The sequence below is a fragment of the Lepisosteus oculatus genome, chromosome 2 (assembly GCF_040954835.1).
Source record: "Lepisosteus oculatus isolate fLepOcu1 chromosome 2, fLepOcu1.hap2, whole genome shotgun sequence".
Classification (NCBI taxonomy): Eukaryota; Metazoa; Chordata; class Actinopteri; order Semionotiformes; family Lepisosteidae; genus Lepisosteus; species Lepisosteus oculatus.
Genome location: NC_090697.1, coordinates 56,991,216 through 57,017,543, shown reverse-complemented (window position 1 = coordinate 57,017,543; position 26,328 = coordinate 56,991,216). Strand labels below are relative to the sequence as shown.

At 37.4% G+C, this 26,328-nt stretch overlaps 1 protein-coding gene across 2 annotated transcripts in view; it reads left to right on the top strand.

Moving 5' to 3' along the window:
- scara5 (scavenger receptor class A, member 5 (putative)) overlaps positions 1-22,341 on the top strand; it is an 87,106-nt gene extending 64,765 nt beyond the window's left edge. For both annotated transcript variants that reach the window (XM_006625751.3, XM_015343771.2), the window contains exons 8-9: positions 8,792-8,980; positions 19,537-22,341. In XM_006625751.3, coding sequence (XP_006625814.1) covers positions 8,792-8,980; positions 19,537-19,670 — 323 coding nt within the window. In that variant the 3' untranslated portion in view covers positions 19,671-22,341. The remainder of the gene's footprint in view (positions 1-8,791; positions 8,981-19,536) is intronic.
- Positions 22,342-26,328: the final 3,987 nt, after the last annotated feature.

Here is a 26,328-nt window from a genome sequence, read left to right as displayed (position 1 = left end):
AGATTCCACTGTTGTCACTTGACACTATGGCAATTGGAGCAAACATGCACTGTAATCAGACTTGTTGTAACAAATACAAACGTTGCTGAAAACAGACAACACAAAAAACATAAAAAGGACTGGTTTGTTCTCAGTGCCATGCACAGTAATGGAGACCGACTTGTGCTGCCAGTAATTTGTGGATCTGCCTTTTGGCTTATGTAAGGCAGTAAAATGCTTGCAAATTGTGTGGTCGGTAATGAGCGGTGTGATTTTAACCAATGGCTGGCCCTGCATATGGGTAACAGAGTTCTACAAAATATATCTATGGGGATAATTTCCATGCAGATAGCTCAAAGATAGGACACTCATGACAACTGCCTGCTTCAAAATAGAACTGTGATTCCCTGGTTATCGTTGGTACAAGGTTTTGATTTGGAGTCCTGGAAAGTCAGAGCTGTTGGTCTACAGAATTGTAACTTCTGCTAGAAAAATCAAGACTCTCTCCTAAGGGACTTTTGCCAGTGTATAGAGCATATAATTTAATAATTACAAAATAAAAAAGAATTATTGAATAATGGCATGAAATTTTAAAGCTATCCTAATGTAACACAATTTTTAGCTAGCTTACAAACACATACTGTAGGGTCAGTGAAAGAAAGAGCAATTTAAATATTTCCTGCATTTTGTCCAGTGCTTAAAATTATAAAAATCTGTACCCCCATACTTTTTATACCTGGTATATCTTGTGTTTTTACAGCTGATGTCCTGACAGGTGAATTATTTTAATAAAACTTAAGTGTGTTTTCATGCAGCGAATAAAAACAAGTCCAAACTTCTAACTTTTTCCTTCAGTTAGAAATGTTATTTTTCTTTGATTACGTCATTGAAACCATTTTTGTGCAATGAGGGCTGGAACAGTATCCTGTAAATGTGAGTGGTTCCAAACATCTGAAATGTATTTCGCTCCATTTGGCATGAATAAAGATCATTGACTATGTATTTGAAGCTTGATGATTTAAGGGGATCTACATTTTTTTTTAAATTGGTTCCATAACTAACAGCTATCCAGACTAATGAACAATCTTAATGGTGTCAGACAAAGATTCATTATCCAGTTTCATTATCCATAGATGCAGAACGGGTTTATCTATTACCCACTTCATAATTGTTTTATTCATGCTTTATGTCTTTCTTGGATTTTATCAAGTCACTCTTGATTAGTGTCTTCTCTAGGGGCAGCTACAACCTGCACAAGCTCTTGAAACCACGTACTGTACCTGTGTAATTTGAAGCACTGTCCCTAAAGGTGTGTGTGAAAACTATATACAAATGGTTCTGGCAATATAGACTTTCAATTTCACCTTTGTTTTCATTTTGAATATGAGCAAAGCTAATCTTCATATACAACAAATACCCGGTAGCACAGTTGACCGTAGCACGATGGCATAGTGGTTAGCATTGCTGCCTCGCAGGGTGGGTCTGCTCTGGGCTCTCCAGTTTCCTTCCACAGTCCAGTAGGTTGGCTTCTGGGAAAATTAACCCTAGGGGTGAGTGTATGCATGTCTGTTTGTTTGCCCTGCGATGGACTGGCTTCACATCCAGGGTTCACCCTGCCTTGTGCCCATCGCTTGTTGAGACAGGCTCTGGCTTCTCTGCGATCCTAAATTGGAAGAAGAGGTTAGAAAATGGATGGATGTGTTTCTTTTTCTTAAACTGACATGTACAGGTTACATTACATTACAGGACATTAGCTACGGTATTTAAGCTCATATCTGTATCATAACTAAGCAAAGGAAAAACAGTTCAAAAGAACCCTAGTCATTAGCTATGTAAATTTTCAGGAATTTAGACTAAATATGGCATTACTTATATCCTACAAAATACATGTTTTCAAACATAAAATGAAGGAAGAAAGAGCATCAGTTAAGTCAAATAATATGCTCAGGGAAACTCAGTGAGTTAGGAGCAGAGCACAATGAATCACAGCCTTCCTGGTAGTAAAGTTTTTTTTTTTACATGCTAATAGTGTCATTACTATTATTTACACCTTCACACCTGAAGAAGGCTTCACAGCTGAAATGTTGTGTTTTTTCTCTTCTCTTTTTAGCATGGAATAAACCTATTACTTGCTCATTTACTATTATTTATTCTGAAAACATAACAACATACATCCAATAGCCTTTAATTGTTATCATCAAATACAATATTATCCATCTAGTAAAAGCAAGAAACTATTTGCATAACTTTCTGTGCAGGACAACAGACTTCCACAGTCCTCCCAAAGTGGGAGCTAACCATAATATTTATTTTCTTTCATATACCATTTCAATTTCCTTTCTGGGTGTGATATTAAAACACAAATCTTAGAACATACTCACTCTTAAATTTATGTAATTACCCTGCTTCCTCTGAAAACCCATTCGTTCAGAGAGGACACACACAAAATTGCAACATTCTGCACCATGTTCTCAGTAAAATAAACTTCTGCGGCCAGAACAGCTGTTTTTGAGAAAATGCTCCAGAGGATTTCAACTGCATAAACAAGAGACATGTGCTGTCATTTTGACTGTTTGTGAACTGCTTTTTCCAATGTCCACACATTTGGAGGTCAAAAAAGCACAGGAAATCCCTAGATTGGAGATGAAATCCAAAGCTAGTCAGGAACACTATAGCAGTCCAGTTTTTTTTCTTGCCTTGCGCATTACTGAAGGAACATGCAGTTTTGTCAAATGTAAAAACAAAATGCTACATACTACACCATTCTTTGATATTCTGTACTGTACTGTACTAACCACAACAAATACTTGGAATAAAAAATATATACAGTATATACATTCCTCTCTAAATGTAGAATAAGCCCTTTTCAGTTCAGCCAGAGGTCTGACAAGTCACAGATCAAATCTGCGCACTCCAATGCCAGAGAACCTGCTTTTCCACAGAAATTTAAAGTAAAGAAAGGAATTCTCTAGTAAATAACAAATGGACATCAAGTAACAGTCTAAATTTATTTGTTCGTGAAGAATCTATCCAGGGGTTAATATTGTTTTAATGGCAGCAATGAGCTTTAAAAAATTAATGCAAAAGAAGAATAAAACAAGAACATTTTAAGTGTAATATGAGAACCATGAAGAGACATTAATTGGGAAAAGAGCAAAAACTGACATGGTATTTGCTGTCACATGGCTTAATATTATTTTATGCATTTTCTAACAGATCTTTAATTACATTGACATTTTTAAATTGTGAAATATATATTGATCTTGATATTTTATCATCTAAGTACTTACTATACAACACACTTTTAGTACAGTAATTAAATTCTGAAATGGAAGTATACTGTATACCTTTGTATACAGAATAATATATATGTGAGGGTGTTCCAATAAATTAACAAGATTTCTCAATATTGAAAAAGGTTTCAGTGGTTCCTGTTTCTTCGCAGAAGAGAGTGCCTGTCTATGTTAATGCTAAGAATCGCTATAGAGACAGCTAGGCATGTGCAAATGTGGATGTGCATTATGATTCAAGTTCTACTTGTAAAAGGCACAATACAGACAGTTATTCAATCACAAGCTCACGGAGGTAGAGAAACCCCATGTCTTGTCATGGAAATAGGTGTGAATGTGGTGAAATGGCAAGACGAGTATTCGAGATAAGAAGTGACCAAGTTGTACAAGTGTCTCATGCACAAAGTTGAATGTCTGCCACATTGAAGAACAATTATGGAAAACATGTACAGTATACAACTTCTTGTTGTAGTCAACGCAGTATTTTGGATGACAAGCTTAATATTTTTGTCACTGGCACCCTGTGATTATCCATTTTTCTGCCCTGTAAAGAAGCACCTGTTCAGCTGATAGTTTGCATCTAATGGCAAAGTGCAACAGGCCGTTACAGTAGGTCTTGCCGTGAGTGCCTTGACACAGGTTTCCACCATGATGCATCTGATGTCTTGGTGTCATTGTGGGACATACTGTATATTTTGTACAAAATATTTTGGAGCCTATATATAAAGTACACAATGGCCTTATATTTGGTTACACCTCTAGGCATAATATCATGGGATCTTTTTTTACCTTATTTATTAAAAAAACAAAGATAGATAGCACAAACATCTTAACAAATGTGTTTTATACCCAAACAAGTACAGCATCTATCAACTCTGGCACACTTTTTGTGTTGTTTTTAGGGAAAAAAACAACAGAAATAAACCCATACATAATTAGAAAATTATGTTTAGTAAATTAGTGGGATGAGTTGTGTGTACAAATATTTAACCCTATTAACCCAGTTGATTTATTTAACCTCATTTCTATTTTCAAGTTATGTACATTGCTTTGTTTTGGGGCTGTAAATTCCACATTGCTTTCTTAATTTAAACAAAATCAGGCCTCCCAGATGCTATTTTTTTGCTGACTGGAGCCGCTGGAGTATGTCTGGGTAGTGATATAGATTTGCAACTTGGACCTGAACCAAATTATCTATCTTCATTTAAATAACTTTGCATTGGAGTTAAATATATATTTGTTTCGGCTCCTGGGAATTCATTTTGACCTTGGAGTTTTCTAGATGTTTCAGATAGCTCTTTTGTTGTTTTGCTGTTAGTTTCTTATCCTTCTGGAACACTGAATTCCAAAACTCAAAACTTATTTTGGTAAAATAGTGCTTGAAGATTTGATCCTGCTTTAATCTAATTCTGTACACATACTGTATGTTTGCTTGTCTGTGTAAATTTGAAGCTGCTATCCTTTCTAAGAGTCAGAACTACAGTAAGGTAAGGTAATCTGCAAATTTAACATTCATGAATTTGCTTATTTGTGATTCAGTCTGGTCTACGGGGTCTTGGATGAAAGAACAGCAGAGCGAGATGAAACGGAGGTGGTCTGGAGACAACTTTACAGGCTCACTACAAATTTTATTGCACTCTTCACTGTAGTGGGTCATGCTAGACATAGAATCTGCTGGATATTGAAAAAGGATTAATGTTTATTTTAGCTTCTTGCTGTAAGTTTGTGATTGCTATGTGTATGTTTTAGTTGATCAATGTTATTTTATGTAACTTAAAGCAAATGCATCAGTACTTTCATTATCATTTATGGAAGGGTTACTTTTGTCTTTTATCCAAACATACTACAGTATATACTGTAGTAGAGTGCAGTATGTGATGGTAGAGAGGTGGACTTGGTTATATGCAAGCTTGGTTATTTGTGACGGTTCTCTCTCCCGAACCCTTACGAAAGATGAGACTCTACTGTACTCATAGCTATTAACATCCATATTAATAGAGAAACACATTAATTAAACATGATTGAGCGCGTAGACGCTGTTTATTTTTGCTGTAGCAACAATGATTCTGACTATGCTACCTATTATAATAAGGACTAGGCTCAATTCTATAGCCTGGGGGTTTCCAAAAGGATCACACAGCATTCACACCGACAAGGTTTATTTTCAAGAGACAATTTTGCAAATGAAGAAGTCTTACATGTGTAAAAACGAGTATCTCATCACTAACAGAAAACTATATTTCAATGTAACTGAACTTAACCACATTTATTACTGACATGAGCTCATACAGTACCAATGATGCCAAGCTACAATGACAAAAAAAGCTCAAAACTTACTCCACTTACTCCTCAGTCCATTACCCTATCTTTTTAGGATTCACTGATTACCAACCCACATAATCAGCATGGTGGACAACATATTGAATCCCACCATGTTTGCCTAGGTGCTCATCAATTACTACACGGTCAGGGGTGAAGTGTGGTGTATGTAGAAATCCTGTGCCAAATGGGAACCAGAACTGGAACAGAGCAACCAGAAAGAAAGCAAAAGAGAAACAAAAGAATGGCAGTACACCACAATATTTAACACTTTACACACAATCAAGCTCCTTAACTGTCACCTTAACAAAATTGTGATTTCTGTATGATCATATTCCTGTGCTATTCCCTGTTACACAGTGACTAAAACATATTAACATAACCTCTTAATGGTTTTATGTACAGGCTTGCAAATATGTTCCTCATAAAAGATACATAATTATATTTCACAATAAAATGAAATATGTAATAATAATAATAATAATTGCTTACACTTATATAGCGCTTTTCTGGACACTCCACTCAAAGCGCTTTACAGGTAATGGGGACTCCCCTCCACCACCACCAATGTGCAGCATCCACCTGGATGATGCGACGGCAGCCATAGTGCGCCAGAACGCTCACCACACATCAGCTATCAGTGGGGAGGAGAGCAGAGTAATGTAGCCAATTCATAGAGGGGGATTATTAGGAGGCCATGATTAGTAAGGGCCAATTGGAAATTTGGCCAGGACACCGGGGTTACACCCCTACTCTTTTCGAGAAGAGCCCTGGGATTTTTAATGACCACAGAGAGTCAGGACCTCGGTTTTACGTCTCATCCGAAGGACGGCGCCTGTTTACAGTATAGTGTCCCCATCACTATACTGGGGCATTAGGACCCACATGGACCACAGGGTGAGCGCCCCCTGCTGGCCCCACTAACACCTCTTCCAGCAGCAACCTTAGTTTACACAGAGGAATTACAATAGTATCTGTGCAAAGTATTTAAATGAAAACAACTTATAAAATGTCAGATAAGAAAATATCATTTATATTAAAGAGAACAAAGATAAAGGCCACGATTTGAAGCTATTTTCTTGCGAAAACATGTTTAGGCAAGAAACCCAGTGGAATTGTTTTTATAAGAGTCAGATCCCAGTGGTAGTGTTAAGCGCAGATCCCATTCAAGCTGTTTAGGCAGCAGGAGAATGTCAGGAAAGTGGTGCTGAGGGCAAGAAAGGGGGGATCATTGGATAACAGCAAGTCTCTTGGTAGAGAAAGGAGTGTGTGAAAGTCTGGAAAAAGAGAAAGATCAGATCACGGGAAGGAAGCAGGGATGTGCAGCTTTATCCAACTGTTTGTTGCTCTGTTCCTATTGCGTAGAATCAAGATGTTCTGACACCAAAAAGCTGTCATTAAATCCAGCTTTCATGATTTGTATTTGGTGGGTTAATTCAATTTTTTATTTAATCTGTCCTTATCTTTCTGGAATATTTAGGAAATTCTACAAAAACATGATAAGGAAAAGTCAAGATGACTAGAAATTAGACTGACACTTAGCAGTGATTTGTTTAATTAATTTAATAGCACATACTGTATATACTTTAAAATATTCTTTATATTTTAACATAAACCATATTAGCATATAATTTATCTTTAAAATTTTGAAACTCAGAGCTGAATAGAGAACATTGTAGTATTTTCCATCTCTATATTCAAATAATAATAAATAATTACTTTCTGAAATCTACAGTTACATTTTGCAAATGCAGTGTTTATGTTAGGTGAAATGGAATGACTGCTTTCAAATCTTCAGTAGTGTGATGGCTAGTCTGGAACACTGGTGTTCTGGCTGTCTCCCTTTCCTTTTTCATATGTTTTCTGTCCTATTTCACTTATGGGCTTTTATTGTCGTGCTTGTCACCACAGATGAGCAGTGGTACGATTTAATATTAATACGTTAAGTGGCCACCTGTCATTCAGTGTTGGTTACAGTGGTAATTAATTCAACAGGAGTCTTGTACCACCTGGAGGCAATACTCCACCATGCCTGTCTCAGGTGTTTCAAGACTATATACTGTGGGCAGTGTTCTGGCAGTGCTCAAGAACTCTGTCATAGATTTCAAACATTACTGTAAGTTGCCACGTTCCTCACGGTGTTTGTTTCCTGGTCTCTGGAAACATCATTTTCCTGATTCTCCTCTGGTTCGTTGTATTGTGTCTCTTGGTTTTGAACTTTTCTTGTCCCTGTTTAAAGTTCTAGATTGTGCTTGTCTGTGTTCACCTTCTCTGCACCCATCTGTGTCCACTGCTGGCTGCAACACCTTTTAGGTTGTTTGCTGTTTGCCTATGTTTATCTGCCTGCTCTTGGGTTCATTTCATGAAAACATGTCACTGTCTTAATACCTTCTCAGCAACATGTTACAATTACATATCATTTCTGCATTCCAAGGTGCATTCTTTTTATATAGAATACAAATACAAAAATGTTGACATATGGCCCAGGATATGGATTGTTTTTTTGCAGTGTAAGTTTTTATTTATATTATTTCTCTTTTATTGATGTTTAGATTGTGAAAAAAAATATTGTAGAGAAGAGACGAGATACCCTGAGCCTATTTCATGACACAGTTTGTTCATTACGTTTCCTGAGCTGTTCCACAAATGATCTGTAATAATGTTACAAAAACTCCTTCTGCAGACACATGTTTTAATTCAGGCAGACACATTCTAGGTTAAGAGTTGGACAGTTTCTGCAACACATTTGACAAGATGTTTTTTTTTCACTGGATTGAAAAAAAACTTGAGATTAACAGTCTGTTTGAAGTATGACATTATCCGGCCGATAATAAGGTAAATAAAGTTTCATAGAGTTAAAAAGTATTTTCCAATCCATTTCAAAACACTTTCATACTAAACACTAAATATAGAACAGGTTTGAGGCCAAACCCAGAAAAGAAAAGGTGTTCATCCAAATATTCAAGCTATTAAATTTAAATACACCAAATACCTTAAGGACAACGAAGAACAGTTGGTAAATTTATGTTTAGTGTTTTTTATGCAAAAAATCCTAAAAAGTTAAAATGCTGTTAAAATAACATCTTAGTCACATTTTCAGGTGGTTTCCATCATTAAAAGACAAGTCAGCCATGTTTCTTTTAAAGAGATTCTTGTTCACTTGCTCAATATCTCAGTGTGTTTGCACTCTGTTGTCTGTCCAGTGCAAGAAGACATAATCCGGCTGGTGAATGGATCTGGGCCTCACGAGGGGAGGGTGGAGGTTTACCATGAAAAGCGCTGGGGCACTGTCTGTGATGATGTCTGGGACAAAAAGGATGGAGATGTAGTCTGCAGGATGCTGGGATACAAGGGAGCTAAAGAGATTCATAAGACAGCAAGGTTTGGGCAAGGTAAGTAAGAAATGGTTTATATAACTTCTAAACTAAAAAAAAGGAATAAAACATTTAAGTGTGGCATGCTACCTCGTAGCACTGGGGCCCAGGGTTCTATTGCTACCTGTGGTGCTGTCTGTGTGGAGTTTGTATGTACTCTCCTATGTTTGTGTGGGCTTCCTCCCTGTGCTCCAGTTTCTGCCCACTGTCCAAAGACATACTGGCAGGTTAAATGGCTTCTGGGAAAATTGGCCCTGTATGAGTGTGTGCATCTCTGTATTTGTGTCTGTGTGTTCCCTGGAATGGACTGGCCTCCCATCCAGGGTGTATCCTGCCTTGCACCCCTTGCTTGCCCGGATAGGTTCTGGTTTCGCCGCGGCCCAGAATAAGATGGGCCGCGGTAAGAAAATGGATGACTGAATGAATGGAATTAATTACTCAGCAAAAGAACTGTTTATGTGTAATATTGCACTCCCAAAGTGGGATTTGGAGTGTGATTCAGGAATGTAGAGAACCCAATTACTGAGAAACAGGCAAGCTTGGTAGCCCCACACATAGGCTTATTTGGTGCATTGGCTTGCTAGGGAAATGGGAACTCAGTGCGTTGCAGCCAGAGAAGGGAGACAGGTTGATGAAATCACTGGCGGCTGTGCCTCAGCTACTGTACCTCACCCTGCAGTCTCAGCCAGAACGAGCATGACTGTATGTGTACAGAAAATGACTGGAGGCATTCACCACTTTACCCCCACTAAAGTTCTGAGGCTTGGATAATAATAATTAAACACCACCGAATAAACAGGAATGTCGAGAAATTTCTCAGAACCTGAGAAAAGGTATAAAGTCTGACGCAAACTACTCAGGAACTGCAGAGGTGTATTTATCTGAAGGATTGCATTGAAGGAAAACATTTTTTATTCATCTGCTTTTTCTGGATTGTGTTCAATTCTGATTCCAGAACACCTCTGTGGAAAAACAGGAAGAAAGATTTTCCCAATGGCGTTTAGCTTTGTATTGCATGATTAAACTTAAACCTTTCAACATACAATTATCATTATATTTTTTCTGTAAAACTGCCATGTATTACATGTATATATGTATACAATATTTTTGCATATATGCACAATATGTTTATGGTTAGATTTTATTATGTATTTGTACAATATTTAGTCTGCACTTCTTCTGTACAAGAATCTGTAGCTCAACATGCACTGCTACAGGAGTGTATGACATTATATAGTTTAATTTATGAAATCTTACTTGCCTTTGAGACTTCCTTTTGTTAAAACTGTTTTTTTTAATACATATTTACACACTTCCATTAAACACGATTGGGATTAGTATTATTTTCAGAGCAAAATTATTTAAAGCAGATGGTACATATGGTACAAAAATATCCCAAAAGTGACATAATGCAATATCTGTTTATTTCCTTTAACTTAACACTACTCATTACAAAGAAAACTAAAGTATAAATTTCAGTAAAATTGTTTAAATGGTATCTTGGCTCAGTTAACACATATTCTGAATTTTCCATGGTAATAAATGGATAACATATGCTTATCCAAACGGTTTACACAAGTTATTTACATCATTGAAACAAGTAACTGAAACCTTTTACCACGGTAGATACTGGTAGACAGTGAATAGATACAGAAATGAAAAACACAGAGTAACCATGAATAGATATTCCTGTGCTTGTAATTGTTTTATTTAAGATAAGATCACGTTATTAGCCATATACAAGTGCATTAGGAAATTGTCTTTTCGCATACTCCGGCTTGCTCTCCATGAGACACGCAGACAGACAGATAGAGAGGGAGAAGCTGGGGGTCAGAGCACAGGGTCAGCCATTGTACAGCGCCCCTGGAGCTGTTGGGGTTAAGGGCCTTGCTCAGGAGCCAAACAGAGTAGGATTCCTCTGCCTGCTGTGGGATTTGAACCACCAACTGTCTTTAGCCACAGAGCCACCGCTCCGCCCCGATTATTTGCACTGTATATTTATTCTCAGTGTGATTGAAAAGTAATTAAAAGGAAAAAACTCCTAACACTGAAATAACTGAATAAAGAATTAATTGGTTTAATATGATGTTTGCCTGCTATTTTCCCAGAATAGAGTACTGGAAAATTCCTAATTGCCATAAAAGTAGAAAAATTTCAGGCTTTTAGCAGTGAAACTGTCAATTTACTAAAAAGAGAATGATAAATGAAATTGTTGTAATTGTTTATATTTAGCATCCAAGAGAAGAATACACAGTGTCCTCTACTTACAGTAAGGAATAAATCAAAATCAGTTAGTCTAATTAATACCTTGCAGTGCTTTCCTGGATGTGTGGTTATATAAATGCAACATGTGCTCACAGCATGAATGTTTAACTATTGTGAGCATCTCACAGAGTACCTTTGAAATCTTTACAAAGAGAAAAACTAAGGCTATAAAAAGTGTTAGCTACCCAAACTTCCATGCCATTAGCTTTGTCCTTCAATAGCCCTGTATCAGACTTCAATCACTAGTTTACACTGGCCAGCATTCCCTTCCTATCCGTTCCTAAGAAAGGTTAGTTATACTGTACTCAATGCAATATTCTACACAGCAATGCTCACTTGATTACTCTTCTTGGATTGCCAATGGAACTATAACTGATCAAAACAAACTGAGAAATTTACCGTAAATTTCAGGAACTATGTTTTACTTAATTTTGTATTTGATTGCTTTACTTGTCAACAGAACTATTTTTGGGGGCAGACAGTTGTCCCATATGATCGCACTTATATCTAGTTACTGCATAGTCCCAAAATTAAGTGTCTGTAGGCAGTAGCTCATACCCCCTGAGGTGACCTGAGTCAGGAGCAATCTTCATTTTGAATCAATTGCATACAAATGTAGAGCAGATAGGGTTAGAGTGTTAGGGTTTTGGTAGCAGCATGTGCTAAGGTGCGTAGGTGGGTAGACAATGGCTATTCCTACACCCCAATTTACATGGACTCCATTGAGAAGCTTATACTTAAACTAGCAGTATAATAATTAGACACACATCTGGAAATGACACTACAATTGGTGCAGCTCAAGAAAACCCTGATATACTCTAATTCCATGATTACAATGCCTAATTTAATATTATGTATATTTATCGTTATTAAAAATGTACTATAAATTATGTACACTGATTTAATTGGACTTCGTCTTATGAATTAAATGCTCAAATCTATAGCTGAAATGCTGCCATTTTAAACATTTGCTCACCAATAACTGATAGTAAATACTAGCTTTACGTATATTTTAAGTGACCCATCGCTTCTCTTGAACATCCAGTTTTGGAGAGGTTTTTTTTCAGATGTATTGATTTTCAGATAATCTGACATGTCCCTAAAGGCACAATTCAGTGCATTTCCATCAGCTTCTTGCATGTTTTTTTTTAGTAATAATAACTAGTAATAATAAAAATAATAATTGCTTACATTTATATAGCGCTTTTCTGGACACTCCACTCAAAGCACTTTGCAATAGGTAATGGGGTAATGGGGACTACCCTCCACCACCAATGTGCAGCATCCACCTGGATGATGCAACGGCAGCCATAGTGCGCCAGAACACTCACCACACATCAGGGGAGGAGAGCAGAGTAATGAAACCAATTCATAGATGGGGATTATTAGGAGGCCATGATTGGTAAAGGCCAATTTACACCCCTACTCTTTACGAGAAACGCCCTGGGATTTTACAGTATAGTATCCCCGCCACTATACTGGGGCATTAGGACCCACATGGAACACAGGGTGAGCACCCCCTGCTGGCCCCACTAACACCTCTTCCGGCAGTAACCTTAGTTTTTCCCAGGAGGTCTCCCATCCAGGTACTGACCAGGCTCACACCTGCTTAGCTTCAGTGGGCTGCCAGTTGTGAGTTGCAGGGAGATATGGCAGCTGGCTGCATTCACATATAGTTTATAGTATTCACGTGTTTATACTATCCAAATACCCTGTATTTATCCAATTAAATCCACTAGCCAATTAACCTACTAGTATATCTTTGGACTTGGAGAGGAAACCAGAGCACCCAGAGGAAACCCACAACAACACTGAAAGAACATGCAAACTCCATGCAGATAGCACTGTACTCATACATAGATTATTATTATTATTATTATTATTATTATTATTATTATTATTATATATTTTATCATGTAGGCCAGGCTATGTAGGTAAAGATCCAAGAACCTGACTATAGAGTAAGAGGAATTATTCCAATTATGCGAAAGCTTATGAAATTTCAGGAGGCTGCCAAGAAACTAATTGGGATTTCCTATAGATTTTCATTGAGTTTACAGTGATTGGGCTCATTTACAACACAAGCTTTTAAATAATAGTGCTTTCTTTGGAAACAATCTTTATTACATTCCTTTGAAAGTCAAATAGGTACTTTTTCTCACTTAAAGGTAATCTTACAGTACAATTCAAGCTGCACTTCCAAACTGATTAGCCTAGTATTCACGATATGGGTTAGTGAAGCCAACAGTTACTTTGAAAGATTCACAAAGTTCTATGCCTGAAATGTTAGTCACTTTTCATAAACCAACAACATCCTTGTTTCTTTACAAAGCTGGCCTGCACAGGTATTTTAAGGAGCAAAAAACCTTTACTGAGAAGACTAATCTTAAATCTTATATAAGATAAAATACAGACATTTGAGAGAAGGATTTATGACTACAAGTGACATAAGAAACTTTTCTTCTAAATTTACATCTGATTCAAGTCCAACTAAACACAAAACTGTTTCAGCACAGTCCCAACTGTCAGGCATGGTGGTGGCAGGGTCACATAACGGGGGTATTTCTCATTAGAAATGGACTGGGAATCTTGTCAGGACAGGGGGAGGAAGGATGGTACAGTACAAAGTTTACTTGAATTCATCCAGTAATCTAAAACTGAATTGGAAATTCACACGTCAGGAGGACAATAACCTGAGGCACAAAGCCAAAGCAAAACTGAAGGGGTCTTCACTAGAAGAGACTGAATGTCCTTTTAACTTTTTTAACTAACTTTTTTAACTAAGTACTGGTTTTGAGGGATAATAGTTCTCTGGTTATTATAGTTGTGTGTAGAAAATTCATACTAGCATACTAGCATTGTTTTTCTCCAGAGTGCACTGTACCCCAGACCAGTAAATCCATTACCTAAATTCTGCACAATAGGTGTTACTAGATGGGTTGTGTGATGTTGTTGGCTCTTTTAAAAAGGTGAAGTCTCAAGCAATTAACAAATTGACAATAATGTGTGAAAGAGTACTTTTAATTAGTACAGAACGAAACCCCAACGAAACACAGAAACAAAGACTGCCTCCTCAGAGTGTTAACACTTTCAAGTGTCTAGTCCCAAACTACAGTACCAACTGGTCAGATGGCAACATTAACAAAGACTTAACGTTTAGCAAAGGTAGTTATGTTACTAACTAAAGACTAAAGGTTTAGCAAGGCTAGTAACTAGATGTGAAAAGGATACTTCAAGTGATTTGTCAGCAGACATTCTGATTCAAAGATTTATTAGTCAGTCAAGGTTCTCTTTGCTTTTGGTGTAACAGCAGCTCATGTGGCTTGACAGGTACGCGTGGGCTTATTGTGTCCTCAGTGAAGGACAATCTGCTTGGTAGAAACCCTTCTGTAAATTGGTGCTGCGCTTACAGGTTGTCAGTAGATAAGATTAATGTCTCAAATGGGTGGAAGACTTACATTAGCCTGTCTGCACTTCCTCATTCTCACTGTGCAGTACAAAAGTCATTACTGCAAATTGAAACATAAAGATAGTGGCAATTTCAGATTGGGTTCTGTGACACAGCAGATAGTGTCACGCCCTCTGCAGCCAGGCGGCGCTCCTTCTCTGTCCTGTCCCTAGTTTCCGGTCTGCTGTCCTTCCTGTCCCTCTCTTTCCCTTGGGCTATATATTTCCGGGTCTTGCACTCTGTCCTCGCTCAGCATTGACGTTCGGATGTCCTGAGACCCGCCTAGCACCAGGGCGCCCCACGTCCGCTCCCTGAGGGCATAGGTTTCTATACTGCATTCCTGAACTCTTTGCACTAATGAGCCCGGGCCTTTTTCCCGTCTCGCCGCTACGCATATGGGTCTTTTTCCGCTCTCCTGCTCCCCACGGTTAGTCCCTTTGGACGTCCGTGACAGATAGATCCTCACACCAAAGAAAACGTTCCTCAGCCCTCTGAACATTCCTCCAAAACAGCCAGAATACAGGGCTCTCCCATCACTGAGACCACCTGTACTACCAATTAAGAGCCCTATAAAAGAATATTCACAAGACTGTCTGGGGTTCGGTAGCAGAACCTCTCCTAAGCAGTGCTACCGAGGCACTTAGTGATTGAAACTCTGAAAGATGGACTTTTTTTGTTCACTTCTCTATTGGACTTAAAAAGCCCCATTAATCTTATAGCCCCATCTCTGTAATAGTAGATATAAAATGGCAACTAAGATTTTATTTTTAAAAAGTGACAGTCTACACACCAAAACATTTTCATTTTATTTTTTTCTGTCATCTTCTTCCGTCTAGCAGATTTCCATTCCATTAATACTTGGAATGATAAAATACACTAGACTGAACTATATCCATAGATGTCTTATCTCTCACAGTATATGTCAAAACTAATGTAGTTCTTGTTCCCTGCTGTGAATTATCTCCTAACAATTTTCACAACTTTTTTATATTGGGCCTCATTTATATTTCTTTATCCACCTACATATTCATAATTTTTAAAGACAAAAACAAAATTAAAAAATAGATTAAAACATCCCAATGCCCATGAAACCCTCTCTGTAGAGTATCTTTAGCCATTTTCTTACAGAGCAGTGAAGATTTGGCAGGATGTTTTAGCAACGGCATGGCCGCTAGAGGCCCATGCGTAACCATGGAGAAAACAGGGGAGGATGGGAGGGACAAACCAGGCACCGCCAACCTCTCTCATAGGTCATGTATTTTTAAAACAAACAAACAGCGTCAAACTGCCGGAATGTCAGCCAGCACATGGGGAAACACAGATGAAGGAGGTTACGGGGTTAATCTAGCTAATCATTTACAGCTGAGCACGGGAGGAGTCACACTCTATCCTTAATAAGCACAGTTAGTAAAGCCCGACAAACTGTGCAAGTCTTAAGAGTAGTAGTAGCCCTTGTATTATAAAAAGGCAAAGAGAAGTGTTGTGTAATAATGTTAACAATAGTTTTCTGGTCATCTTTAGCAGGTTAAGAGAACAAAGGTGGGTCCCCAGTGCTAATGAAGAAGGAAGAATACTCCAGGCGTTAAACTGGAAGCTAACCATAAACAAGGTTATAGGTATTGTTAGAAGGTCCCTGATTACACTTCCACAAGGGATCTTCCACAGTTGGCTGTAACTGTGCACTGATACAAATCAACTAAATAAAAGCATCCAAACAGCATATAACAAAGTCATGCATCCGAACATTATCTAAGTCATTGTTGTTTGTCAAATTACTTTGATTTCTATTTCTGCAGTTCCTGGTTGCATGTCATTGAACTCCAGATGAGTAGCAATACAAATATCATGGTGTAGACAAAATTAGGGAAATTAAATGCAGATTTTTGAACAGTCTTATTCTATGCATCGTAAAGTAGCACTAATGAAAATCAAACCTGCCAGAAGAACTGACATCATTCAGGAACGAACTGCAAAGAGGTTCAATTATCAAAGCAATTTATCTGTCTTTGTCCTTTTGTGAAATTAAAATGTAAATCTCAGCTGTGTACAATGTAATCAGATCATGTACATGAAGGATGCTTCACAGCCAAAACATTGTACTTTTTCTTCTTTCTACTTTCCTATATGAAATTAACCTTTGTTTGTTCCTTTGCTGCTCTGCTCTCTCAGACATTTTTTAAAATATTTTTTATGTTGCAACTCAGTCACACATTGAAAGTGGGATTTTCTAATGCTGATCTACCTAAATTACTCTAAGTGTCAAAGGGGAATGAAAGTTCTTGAAATTGCTTACATGTAAAAAAGAAAACACTGAAATGCATTGTATTCACCCCTGTTTACTTTGGCACTCCACATTGAGCCCAGGTACTTCTTTATTTCAAATGTGAATTGAGTCCAGATTCTGTCAGTTTAACTGGCTGACATTATTTCAGGAGAAATACACCTGTCTATATAGTAAGCTCCCTCTGTTGATGATTCATGTCAGCCCAGAAACCCTGTCAAGAAGAACAGAGCTATCTGTACAGTTCTGATAGAATTGTGAGGAGGTACAGATCTGGGGGGTTATAAAAACATATCTAGGGTATTCAATGTTCCCATGACCACAGTCAGGTCCATCTTTATAAAGTGGAAACAATACACATCCACCCAGACTCTTTCTAGGCTGTTCTCTAATACTCAGCAACTTGTAAAGAAAGACTTTGGTCTACCATGGCTGAGATAGGAGGACAACGATCTCTGCAGCACTATGTTACGGACAGGGTCTGCAGTCCGTGTCGGGTTTTGTAGTAGACCCTATGCAATGCGGTAAGAGCTGGAGGAAACAGGAGGCATAGTATGAGAAAACACACAGGGGTTTAATGGTGCACAAAATAACAGTGACAGTCCATGAGACAGTGAGCAGGGGAGACAAAGAATGGCATCCAAATCTGAGCGGGTCCAAAGGAGGGTCAGGGCACAGTCCAAGAGTCCATTAACAATAGATCTGTCCTGAGACGTAACAAGGTTAAAATCCCCAGGAATGGGGAAAACACGAACAGACGATGGACATGGAGAACCTGGGGTAATGGGGCAAGGTCCTCCAGACCCCGGGCTCGGAAAACAAGAGGTGTCAGGGATAAGGCCTATGCCCTCAGGAGATGGCCGTAGGGTTTCCTGGTGCTAAGCAGGCCTCGCGACATCCGTAACCTAATGTTGAACCCTGAGCCCTGGAGGAGCTAAGAATAAATATGAGAAGACAACAAGGCACACCTGGAACACATATGAACAATCACAGGGAACTATTGACAGGAGTAAAATGGAGTGCCCTCTAGGGGAGGGATGTCAACCGTAACACACTACACAAGTTTAGCCTTTATGGGAGAGCGGCTAGATGGAAACCGCTCCTAAGAAAAGCCCATGGAAAAGCATGCATGGAGTTTGCATGTGACCTGAGACCATGCGGGAAAAATTCAGAACAAATTATTGGGCAAAAATGTATATATTTTGGTTTAAGTGCAAAGCACTATGCCCAGTGGAAACTGACCACAGCCTTCAGCCATGTAACACCATCCCTACCATATGATAATGCAATTCACAAGTCACAACCCACTGAAGCTAAGCAGGAGTGAGCCAAGCCAATACTTGGATGGGAGAACTCCAGGGAAAGCTAAGGGTGTTGCTGGGAGAGGAGTTAGTGGAACCAGTATTCAGTATTTTTATACCAAGCTTTTTTAAAAAAAAAAGTGCCGAGTTCACAGTAGGTTCTCGACTGCTTTGTACTGATTACACATTCATAGTTAAATATTTGAGTCATGCATTGTTTTTTACTTATACAATTAAAGTAGATTTTATAGATTAAAATAGAAGAAATTAATTTGCCTTGTTCTCCTCTTTCCTTGGAAAGTAATGACAGGACTTAGGTTGCCTGCTTGAGAAACACACAGTTTCTCAAATGTTACTGTTACAGTTGAAACATACGTTGTTAAAACACAAAAATAGTGCTTATACGGATCTGATAAAGTACATTATTGGGGAATGGGCCTGCATTAACACAAATATCACATTTTGTTGATTTTATTTAAAACCTTGTTGGTCTTCCCGAAAGGCTATTTTTTATGACAGTGGTATTATTCCATCACTGACATTATAAACATGAGATGGACAGCCATGAATTAATGTACAAACTGTGCCTTTAAATGTGGATAAAGTAAATGTGGAAATGCAATTAACTCTTTAATCCTGTTAGAATTTAAAGTTGTAATTTATTTTATTCCCACTATATTTCTGTGCTCTTTGCAAATTCAATTTAAATGTAATTAATATTTCAGGATGAATGACTTAGCCAGATATCTTCTCTGGTGGCACTTGGCTGCCTTTATGGAGCCTTTACATAGCAGAGAAGCAATAACAGAGCCCAGTGTGTTATCCAAAATGTCTGCTCTCTGGAGCCATTGGGTGCTGAGTTGAAGCTTTTAACATTAGAGGCATTTAACATCAGAGCCGTTAGCAACTATGCCAGATTTCTGTTTCATATTATTGCTTTAAAAAAAGGCTTGCGGCACGTCTCCCATTGTAATATATTTTTAAGTGACCTAAAGTACTTAAGTTGGAGCAGATGCCCAAATCACTTCCTTCTAGACTAATTATTAAAAACCAACTACATCCATTTTATTTTTGGAAGAAAAAAGCGATTCCGTTTTTATACGACCTACAACTTTGTTACTTTATTTGTCTCTTTGAATGTATGCATTTTTCAGAGCATCAGAAAGGATGTTTCTCATCAACCAAAATTTTGCAGAAATATGGAACCCTTCAGGGTTCTTGTTTTCCAGTTGGGTTTTATTTTGTTTTTGATATACTTAAAATCTGTTTTATCTCCCAGGTTCTGGCATGATATGGATGGATGATGTTGCCTGCATAGGGACAGAGGACTCAATCCAACAGTGCAGATTTTCTGGATGGGGAAAAACTAACTGTGGTCATGTGGAGGATGCTGGTGTCACCTGTAACCCTTAATTCATGAACAACAGATGACCAATAACCAACACATTGAACCAAAGTGACGTATCATCCACCCATGTTCAATAGATAATAGTTATCTATGGAGAAACAAGATTAGAAAAGGAGAAATTATGGACCAAATGGAAAAGGAAATACCAACCTAACTGAAAAATATTTATGCAATGACTTCAATGAGATTTATAATCGCCATTCATGTAATTTCTGTTTCTGGGCCCAGCAGGCTTTCTGGATAATTTGAACTTCTCATTGCCGAATTTTAATTGTAACAAACCTGTAAGTCATATAAGAAATTTAAAAACATTTGGGTGGTTTTCATCTTGAAAGCTAGAGCCCATGAATAAATAGTCAGTTAGAACATAGGGGTTTGGTTTTACATGCAGAAAAACAAAAAGCAAATATTTGAAGAAAAAGTGCCGTAAATTGGACTTCACATTGTAATATAGTGTATGTAGTTGAAGTTAATAGGCAGTTATTCACATTACAAATACTTGAAATCAACTTGATTTTCTGAAGGTTCAGAATTAAAGCTCTTGAAACAAAAAAAACACACTATAAACGTATTAGTATAACAAAACCAGGACCAGATTACCTCAAGAGGAAATCAAAAACATACAGTAATTGATTTAACTACTCTCTAGATTATCAATCATTATATTTGTACATTGTTGAGGTCTAAATAGAGTTGTTTAATCTAAACTTGCATTTACAGTAATTATGATTCTTATACAGTCAAAATATAAAAAATATATAGCCAAGATTATCTGAAAGTGTTTATATTCTCCAAAAAATCAATTCAGTTTAAAAGGTACATCAAAAAGTTTACAAATGAGAAGAACTTTGTTGCCATTGGCAACAAATGTATTTTTTTCCTAGTTTTGCTAATTAATAATTTTAGTTAATAGTTCCCAAAGGCTGAGTGCTGGTCATTTTGGAGGAGACCAACTTCATCTGCTTTAGAAGGGATGAAAACTTTCGCCAAACTTTTGGAGGGCCAGACTGTATAGGCCCAGACTCATCAAAAAGTGTTCACTTCAGCCTAACATCTTATCCAAAGGATGTCACCTCCAACAACACAGTGTAAATTTAGTTTCTTCAAGGCAAGGGTGGAAGGACAGAACAATGGTATCTTTAAAAACCATGTCGTCAGGACCTTGGTTTAACATCTCATTCAAGGGATAGCAGCTCCTACAGCACAGTGTCCCTGGTCACCTTACTGGGATAACAGTTTTCAAATTTCTGGTCTAATGGGAAGACTTCCATCCACTACTGCACCAACACCACTTATTGCACCTTTTCCTCAGAGGTCTCTCCTCTTGGTACTGACCATGGCCATGCTTAGCATCTGAGAACTGATGAGGTCAGGCTACAAGGGGATACTTTTTAAATTTAAAAATAAATACAAGTGCTGGACGCCTTGTCTTTCTGAAAAAAGATTTCACCAATCAAATTCATCATTCCAGCGTCGTTCATTTCTGCATGTATTTCACTTCTTTTTGTGCTCATCATGTTTTTTCTTTTGCCAATTTAAGAGATGTTTCTGTGTACAAAGCCTAATAGCCGAAGACAGTAGGCCTGGTTTTCCATTTGGGCAAATTGCCCATCAGTGTCATTAATTATAGACTGGGCAGTATGCCCATAATTTATCCATAGGGAAATTAAGGACCAGTGACTTTTCTTTCCTGAATATTTTCAATAAAGTCTTTCATTGTTTTACTTTTTGTTATGGATATCCTCTTTCCAAGTGGTAATGCCTTGGGAATTTTCCTGTGCTGCTTTAATTTTTTGTCTTGTTCTTAATGCATTTGTATTTGGTTTTTAAAGAAATCTGAGTGAAAACATGTACTCTCCTAATTGCAAGTAAAGATATTTTAATAGCTGTTACATAATCCATTACTTTTTTTTTCTTTTTTAGATTTCAATTTAATGTCATGAGAATACCATTGGAGTAACATTATTGCTATTGTTTTACAATTTAATTATAATTTTGTTAATGGTTTTGGAGTTTTTCTGTTATCCCTCTTGATCATGAAAATGATTTTGCAAGAAACAGGTTATTTAAGAGCCTGAATAGCTTCCAACACCATAATAAACCTTCTTAGTGAACTATAAATATATGAAATTGTATCTTTGTACTTAGAGATCTGTATCTTAACAGCAAAAGGGCTATGACTGAAGAAGACAATACAAGTGATAAAATATACTGTATATGTTTCAAAAAGGTACCTTTTATACTATGGACAGAAAACAAAATATACCTTAATTAATACACTTGCTTTGCCCATTGTGAACAGAGACACAGCAAATTATTTGTATTTTTTCTTATAGTTCAAGCAATTACATTTTAAAGCAGGCTGTAATGCAGGTAATCAAGTATTTTGGTGTTGGCGAATGTTAAACATTTACAGAATTTTTCTTTTTCCACATGAAGAATAGAGATGGGAACGTTTCAGTATAATTAATGAAAATCAGTAATGCAGATGTTTACCACTTCCTGGTGTGGTCTCAACAGTAAATACATGTTTTTATTTTGTTATTAATAAAGGCTGGTAAATCACAGTACAACAGTGATGGATATCAAATTTCAAAATATGAAAAGGATGAAGAAAAGTAACTAATGTGTAAGGAATGAAAGAATTCACCAGAATAAAGTTAATTTTATAACCGGTTTCAGTCCTCATATATGTGAATAACTATGGATTTCAATTAGAGGTACAGTTTGTAAACAAAATGTTGAATAGGCATACAGTTCAGACAATAAACTAATGTTATTACTTTATATTAAAAGGCCATTGGAAAACAGGACATTTGGAATAGGCTTTGTTTGCATTTCTGTTGCCAGACACTCCGGTGTTATTTTATTATTAGTTATGGCTCCCTCTATGACTCCAGGTTAAGTTACTGATCAAAACATATTTTTGCATCTGAGAGGTGACCAATAAAAACTCCTATTGAGAATATTGCGAGTCCAAAACAATGGGTACTGCTTTTCTGGCATCCAAAGCTTATAGAGAAATGGTGAACAACACTGTTTTTTGTGGCATGATTTCAAAGAACCAAGTTAATGAGGCCTGTATGTGCAATGTGTGATGGGGCTCACTGATCGGAGTGGCAGAGATTTATGAACTGTTTCTTTTCTTTATGGAGAAGCACACACAAGCATTCCCTTTCATTTCATTGAGAAAAATGCTGACCATTGTTCAGACCTACGTTTCCACGGTCACATACACAAAAGTTAATTTTTACATATTAGATGTACTGAGTTTTAGTGTGTCTTTGAAACAAACCTACCTAAACTAATCCACAGAGGTTTAAATCAGGCCCTGGATAAGATCAGCACTAAAGGAGACATTTATTTTATAATGACTCACAGATAGCAGTTGGATTAAAGCCTAAAGAAAGAGTTATCGTTTTTCTCTGATATTAATTTGTCCTTTGCAGCCTTTGTTTTGCAGAAAGAGTTGCAGAGAATGCAGCTGTGATGGAACGGAATTTGCTTGTCTGCAAAAATGGGAGTTCTAATAGAATGGCAACATACATATGATAAATAAATCAGGGCCCTCTAACTTTCATCACATGTGGACATTGTTATGTAGTATTTCAAGTACTCTTGAAATGATCCTTATGTTAGGTGTAATATTTTCAAGGTGTTTTCTTACAAAAGAACAGAAAAAAGTTCCCTTTTAATTACCTAAATAGAAGCAGTGAATTATGACAGAGCACTGTTATTTTGTCTTGCAGGCAATAGTTAATGACCTGTTTTATTTGTCAGTGTTGCTTGTGCTAAAAAGTACAACAGTCTAACATATAACAAGTGAGGGCAATGGAATTACATATCAGTTTGGTTAAAGAACAACATTTAAGGATCTGCTTCATTATATTGACATTTCTGAAGCAGCTCTTCAAAGTAAACCAGCACATCTGAGTAATTCATTTTTGGATAGCATGAGAGTCCTCATCAGACACAGTTGAAGATATAATATTTGCATTGCACCAGCTTTAAACTCTCTAAATGACCGAATTGGAAAATAAACCATGAGAGTCAATTCATCTTATTACACCACAAAGAAAGTGCTGGTTTTGTAAATCAACACAAATGTTTTAGTCGCATTCTCAAATTTTCCATAACTTTTCAAACATTTCGCCACCTTCATTCTTTTACATAATGACCACATTATAAGGACCCTGTGATTGATATACAGTATGTGAGTTTCATCTTCTTCTTTACCCTCTCCCTGTGTTTGTGTTGTCAGCCTAACATATAGAAAGTGAAGGCACTTACTCTTTGTGCTGTACTATACAGTATGTGCAACATACTTTTTAAATACGCACGCATATTTCACAGTAAGAGTGTTATGTATGCCCTTCCTAAATGCTCATTTTCACAACCTGAAAAAATGCAAATAGCACAACAAAATCAGATCACAAAATCTGAGTTTCATTAAATATCAGAACAAGTCATGAGTTAAACAAACATAAGTTAAAAAAGTATGGTTTCTGAATTGCACCGTTATGTTTTTGACTGTGGTGTTTTACTAATGTACTCAGATAATTGTTAGTGACTAACTTGTGCCTGTTTGGGAAAATGAAATAAGAAATGTTGATCCATAGGGAGTTTGTTGGGGATTGTCTGAAAAGTGCAGAGGGGGATTTCCAGAAATCAGCATAATGTGAGCTGCTTGTTAGAGATAACCAGCCGGTACTGTGCAGACATATTGATCAAAACTGTCTGAATAAATGCCTGAGTTGTCATGTTATCCTCCTGGAGAGAGAATCCACTAGATGCCAGAGACTCTGGGGCTTCCAGATAAGGTTGATATTAATGTCAAAGCTGGTACTTTAGGTGTATAGCTGCTATCTTGTTGAGCAATATAGTTATACTGTATACACTAGTTGAGCAAACTGGCCAGGGAATCACTGTGATCAGATCCTGACAAAAGGCAGCAATAGCACAGACTATACATCTGTATAGGTCTATTCCACTGTTCTGCTCTTTTCATTCAATAATTTTCTTTTTAGGTACTGTAGGAAATAATTTAATCAATATTGTTTTACTGTAAGTTGACTATTATTATTATTATTATTATTATTATTATTATTATTATTATTATTATTATTATTATTATTATTATTCCTGACAACAGTTGACAAGTGAATGGAGAAGCCACCCACCATTACTGTGAAGATCTCAGGTTTTTTTTACATCAGCCCACCAGTGAAATTTCTCTCTTTCACTATTTCACTATATAGCTTCAGGGAATTTGATGTCAACCACAGTTTGATGCCATGTGGACAAGAATAAGTGACGGAGGCAAAATATCAGAGTGGGAAGATGTTTTACGATAAATCTGAGCATCATCTGCATAACAATGAAACTGAAGACAAATAATAAAATGCAATGATCCCAACACTAAACCCTGTATGAATGGATGGAAATAAAAAACTGAAATTCTTCTTTACAAAGCTGTTCAAGCTCTATCAAGTTTTTCTTGCACTGATGGACAGCAGTCTTCAAATCATGCCAGTGCAGGGTTGGCTGTGTGCTTTAAGTCATGTTGACAGATGAACATCTATCCCAGTTTCAGCTATTTTGCCGGAGGCAACAGGTTTTCCTCAAGGACTTTTCTGTAGTTTGCTCAATTTGTTTTCCCATTTTTCCTGACAAGTTTCACAGACCCTACCGATAAGAAATGCCCCCATAACATGATGCTCCTACCACCATGCTTCACAGTAGGGATGGTGCTCATGGGTTGGATGTTGTGTTGGGTTAGTGCAAAATGTCCCACTTTGATTTACAAATAAAAATAAAAGTCCTATTTTATTTAATAAAACCCAAAACTTTTTTACCACATGGCTAAGTAAGTTAAATGGGATTCAAGGTGAGTTTTTCTGAGTGATGGCTTCCTTCTTGCCAACCTGACATTTAGGCCAAAATTGTGGAGATGTTGGGATATTGTTGTCACATACACACTTTGTTCACTTTGAGCCACAGTCTTGAGCATAAAGGACTGTAGCTCTTTGAAAGTTGTCTTTGGCCTATAGGTATCCTCTAATCATCCTCCTCGTTTCTTGACCTTCCAGCTGAAATTACAATTGGAAGCTTGTCACAAAATGTCTCTTATTGCATATGAAGTCTAGGAGACAAATCTGGTTATGTACAGTGTTTCATTCCTGCAGTTACTTTCAGGTGTGGTTCAGACAGCACAGTCACATCAATAGTTGGTTGACAAGCTGTCAGGATTTCAGAGATCATCCCAACTGTGTGTGCTAGAACTTTTAAATCAGTTCACCACAGGTGGTCGTAGTCATCATGTGTATGGTCACCTTGTGTGACAGATTATGATTCATTGGTAGATATCTCTGGTTCTGTCAAAAGATATATGACAGATGATCTCTAGCCAGGATTCATGGCGGTGCGGTGGCTCTGTAGCTAAGGGTCTGCACCCGTGGCTGGAAGGGTGCCGGTTTGTATCCCACGGCTGGCAGATAAATCTTACTCTGTTGTGCCCCTGAGCAAGGCCCTTAACCCCAACTGCTCCAGGGGTGCTGTATAAATGGCTGACCCTGTGCTCTGACCCCAAGCTTCTCTCCCTGTCTGTGTGTCTCATGGAGACCAAGTTGGGGTATGCAAAAATACAAATTCCTAATACAAGAA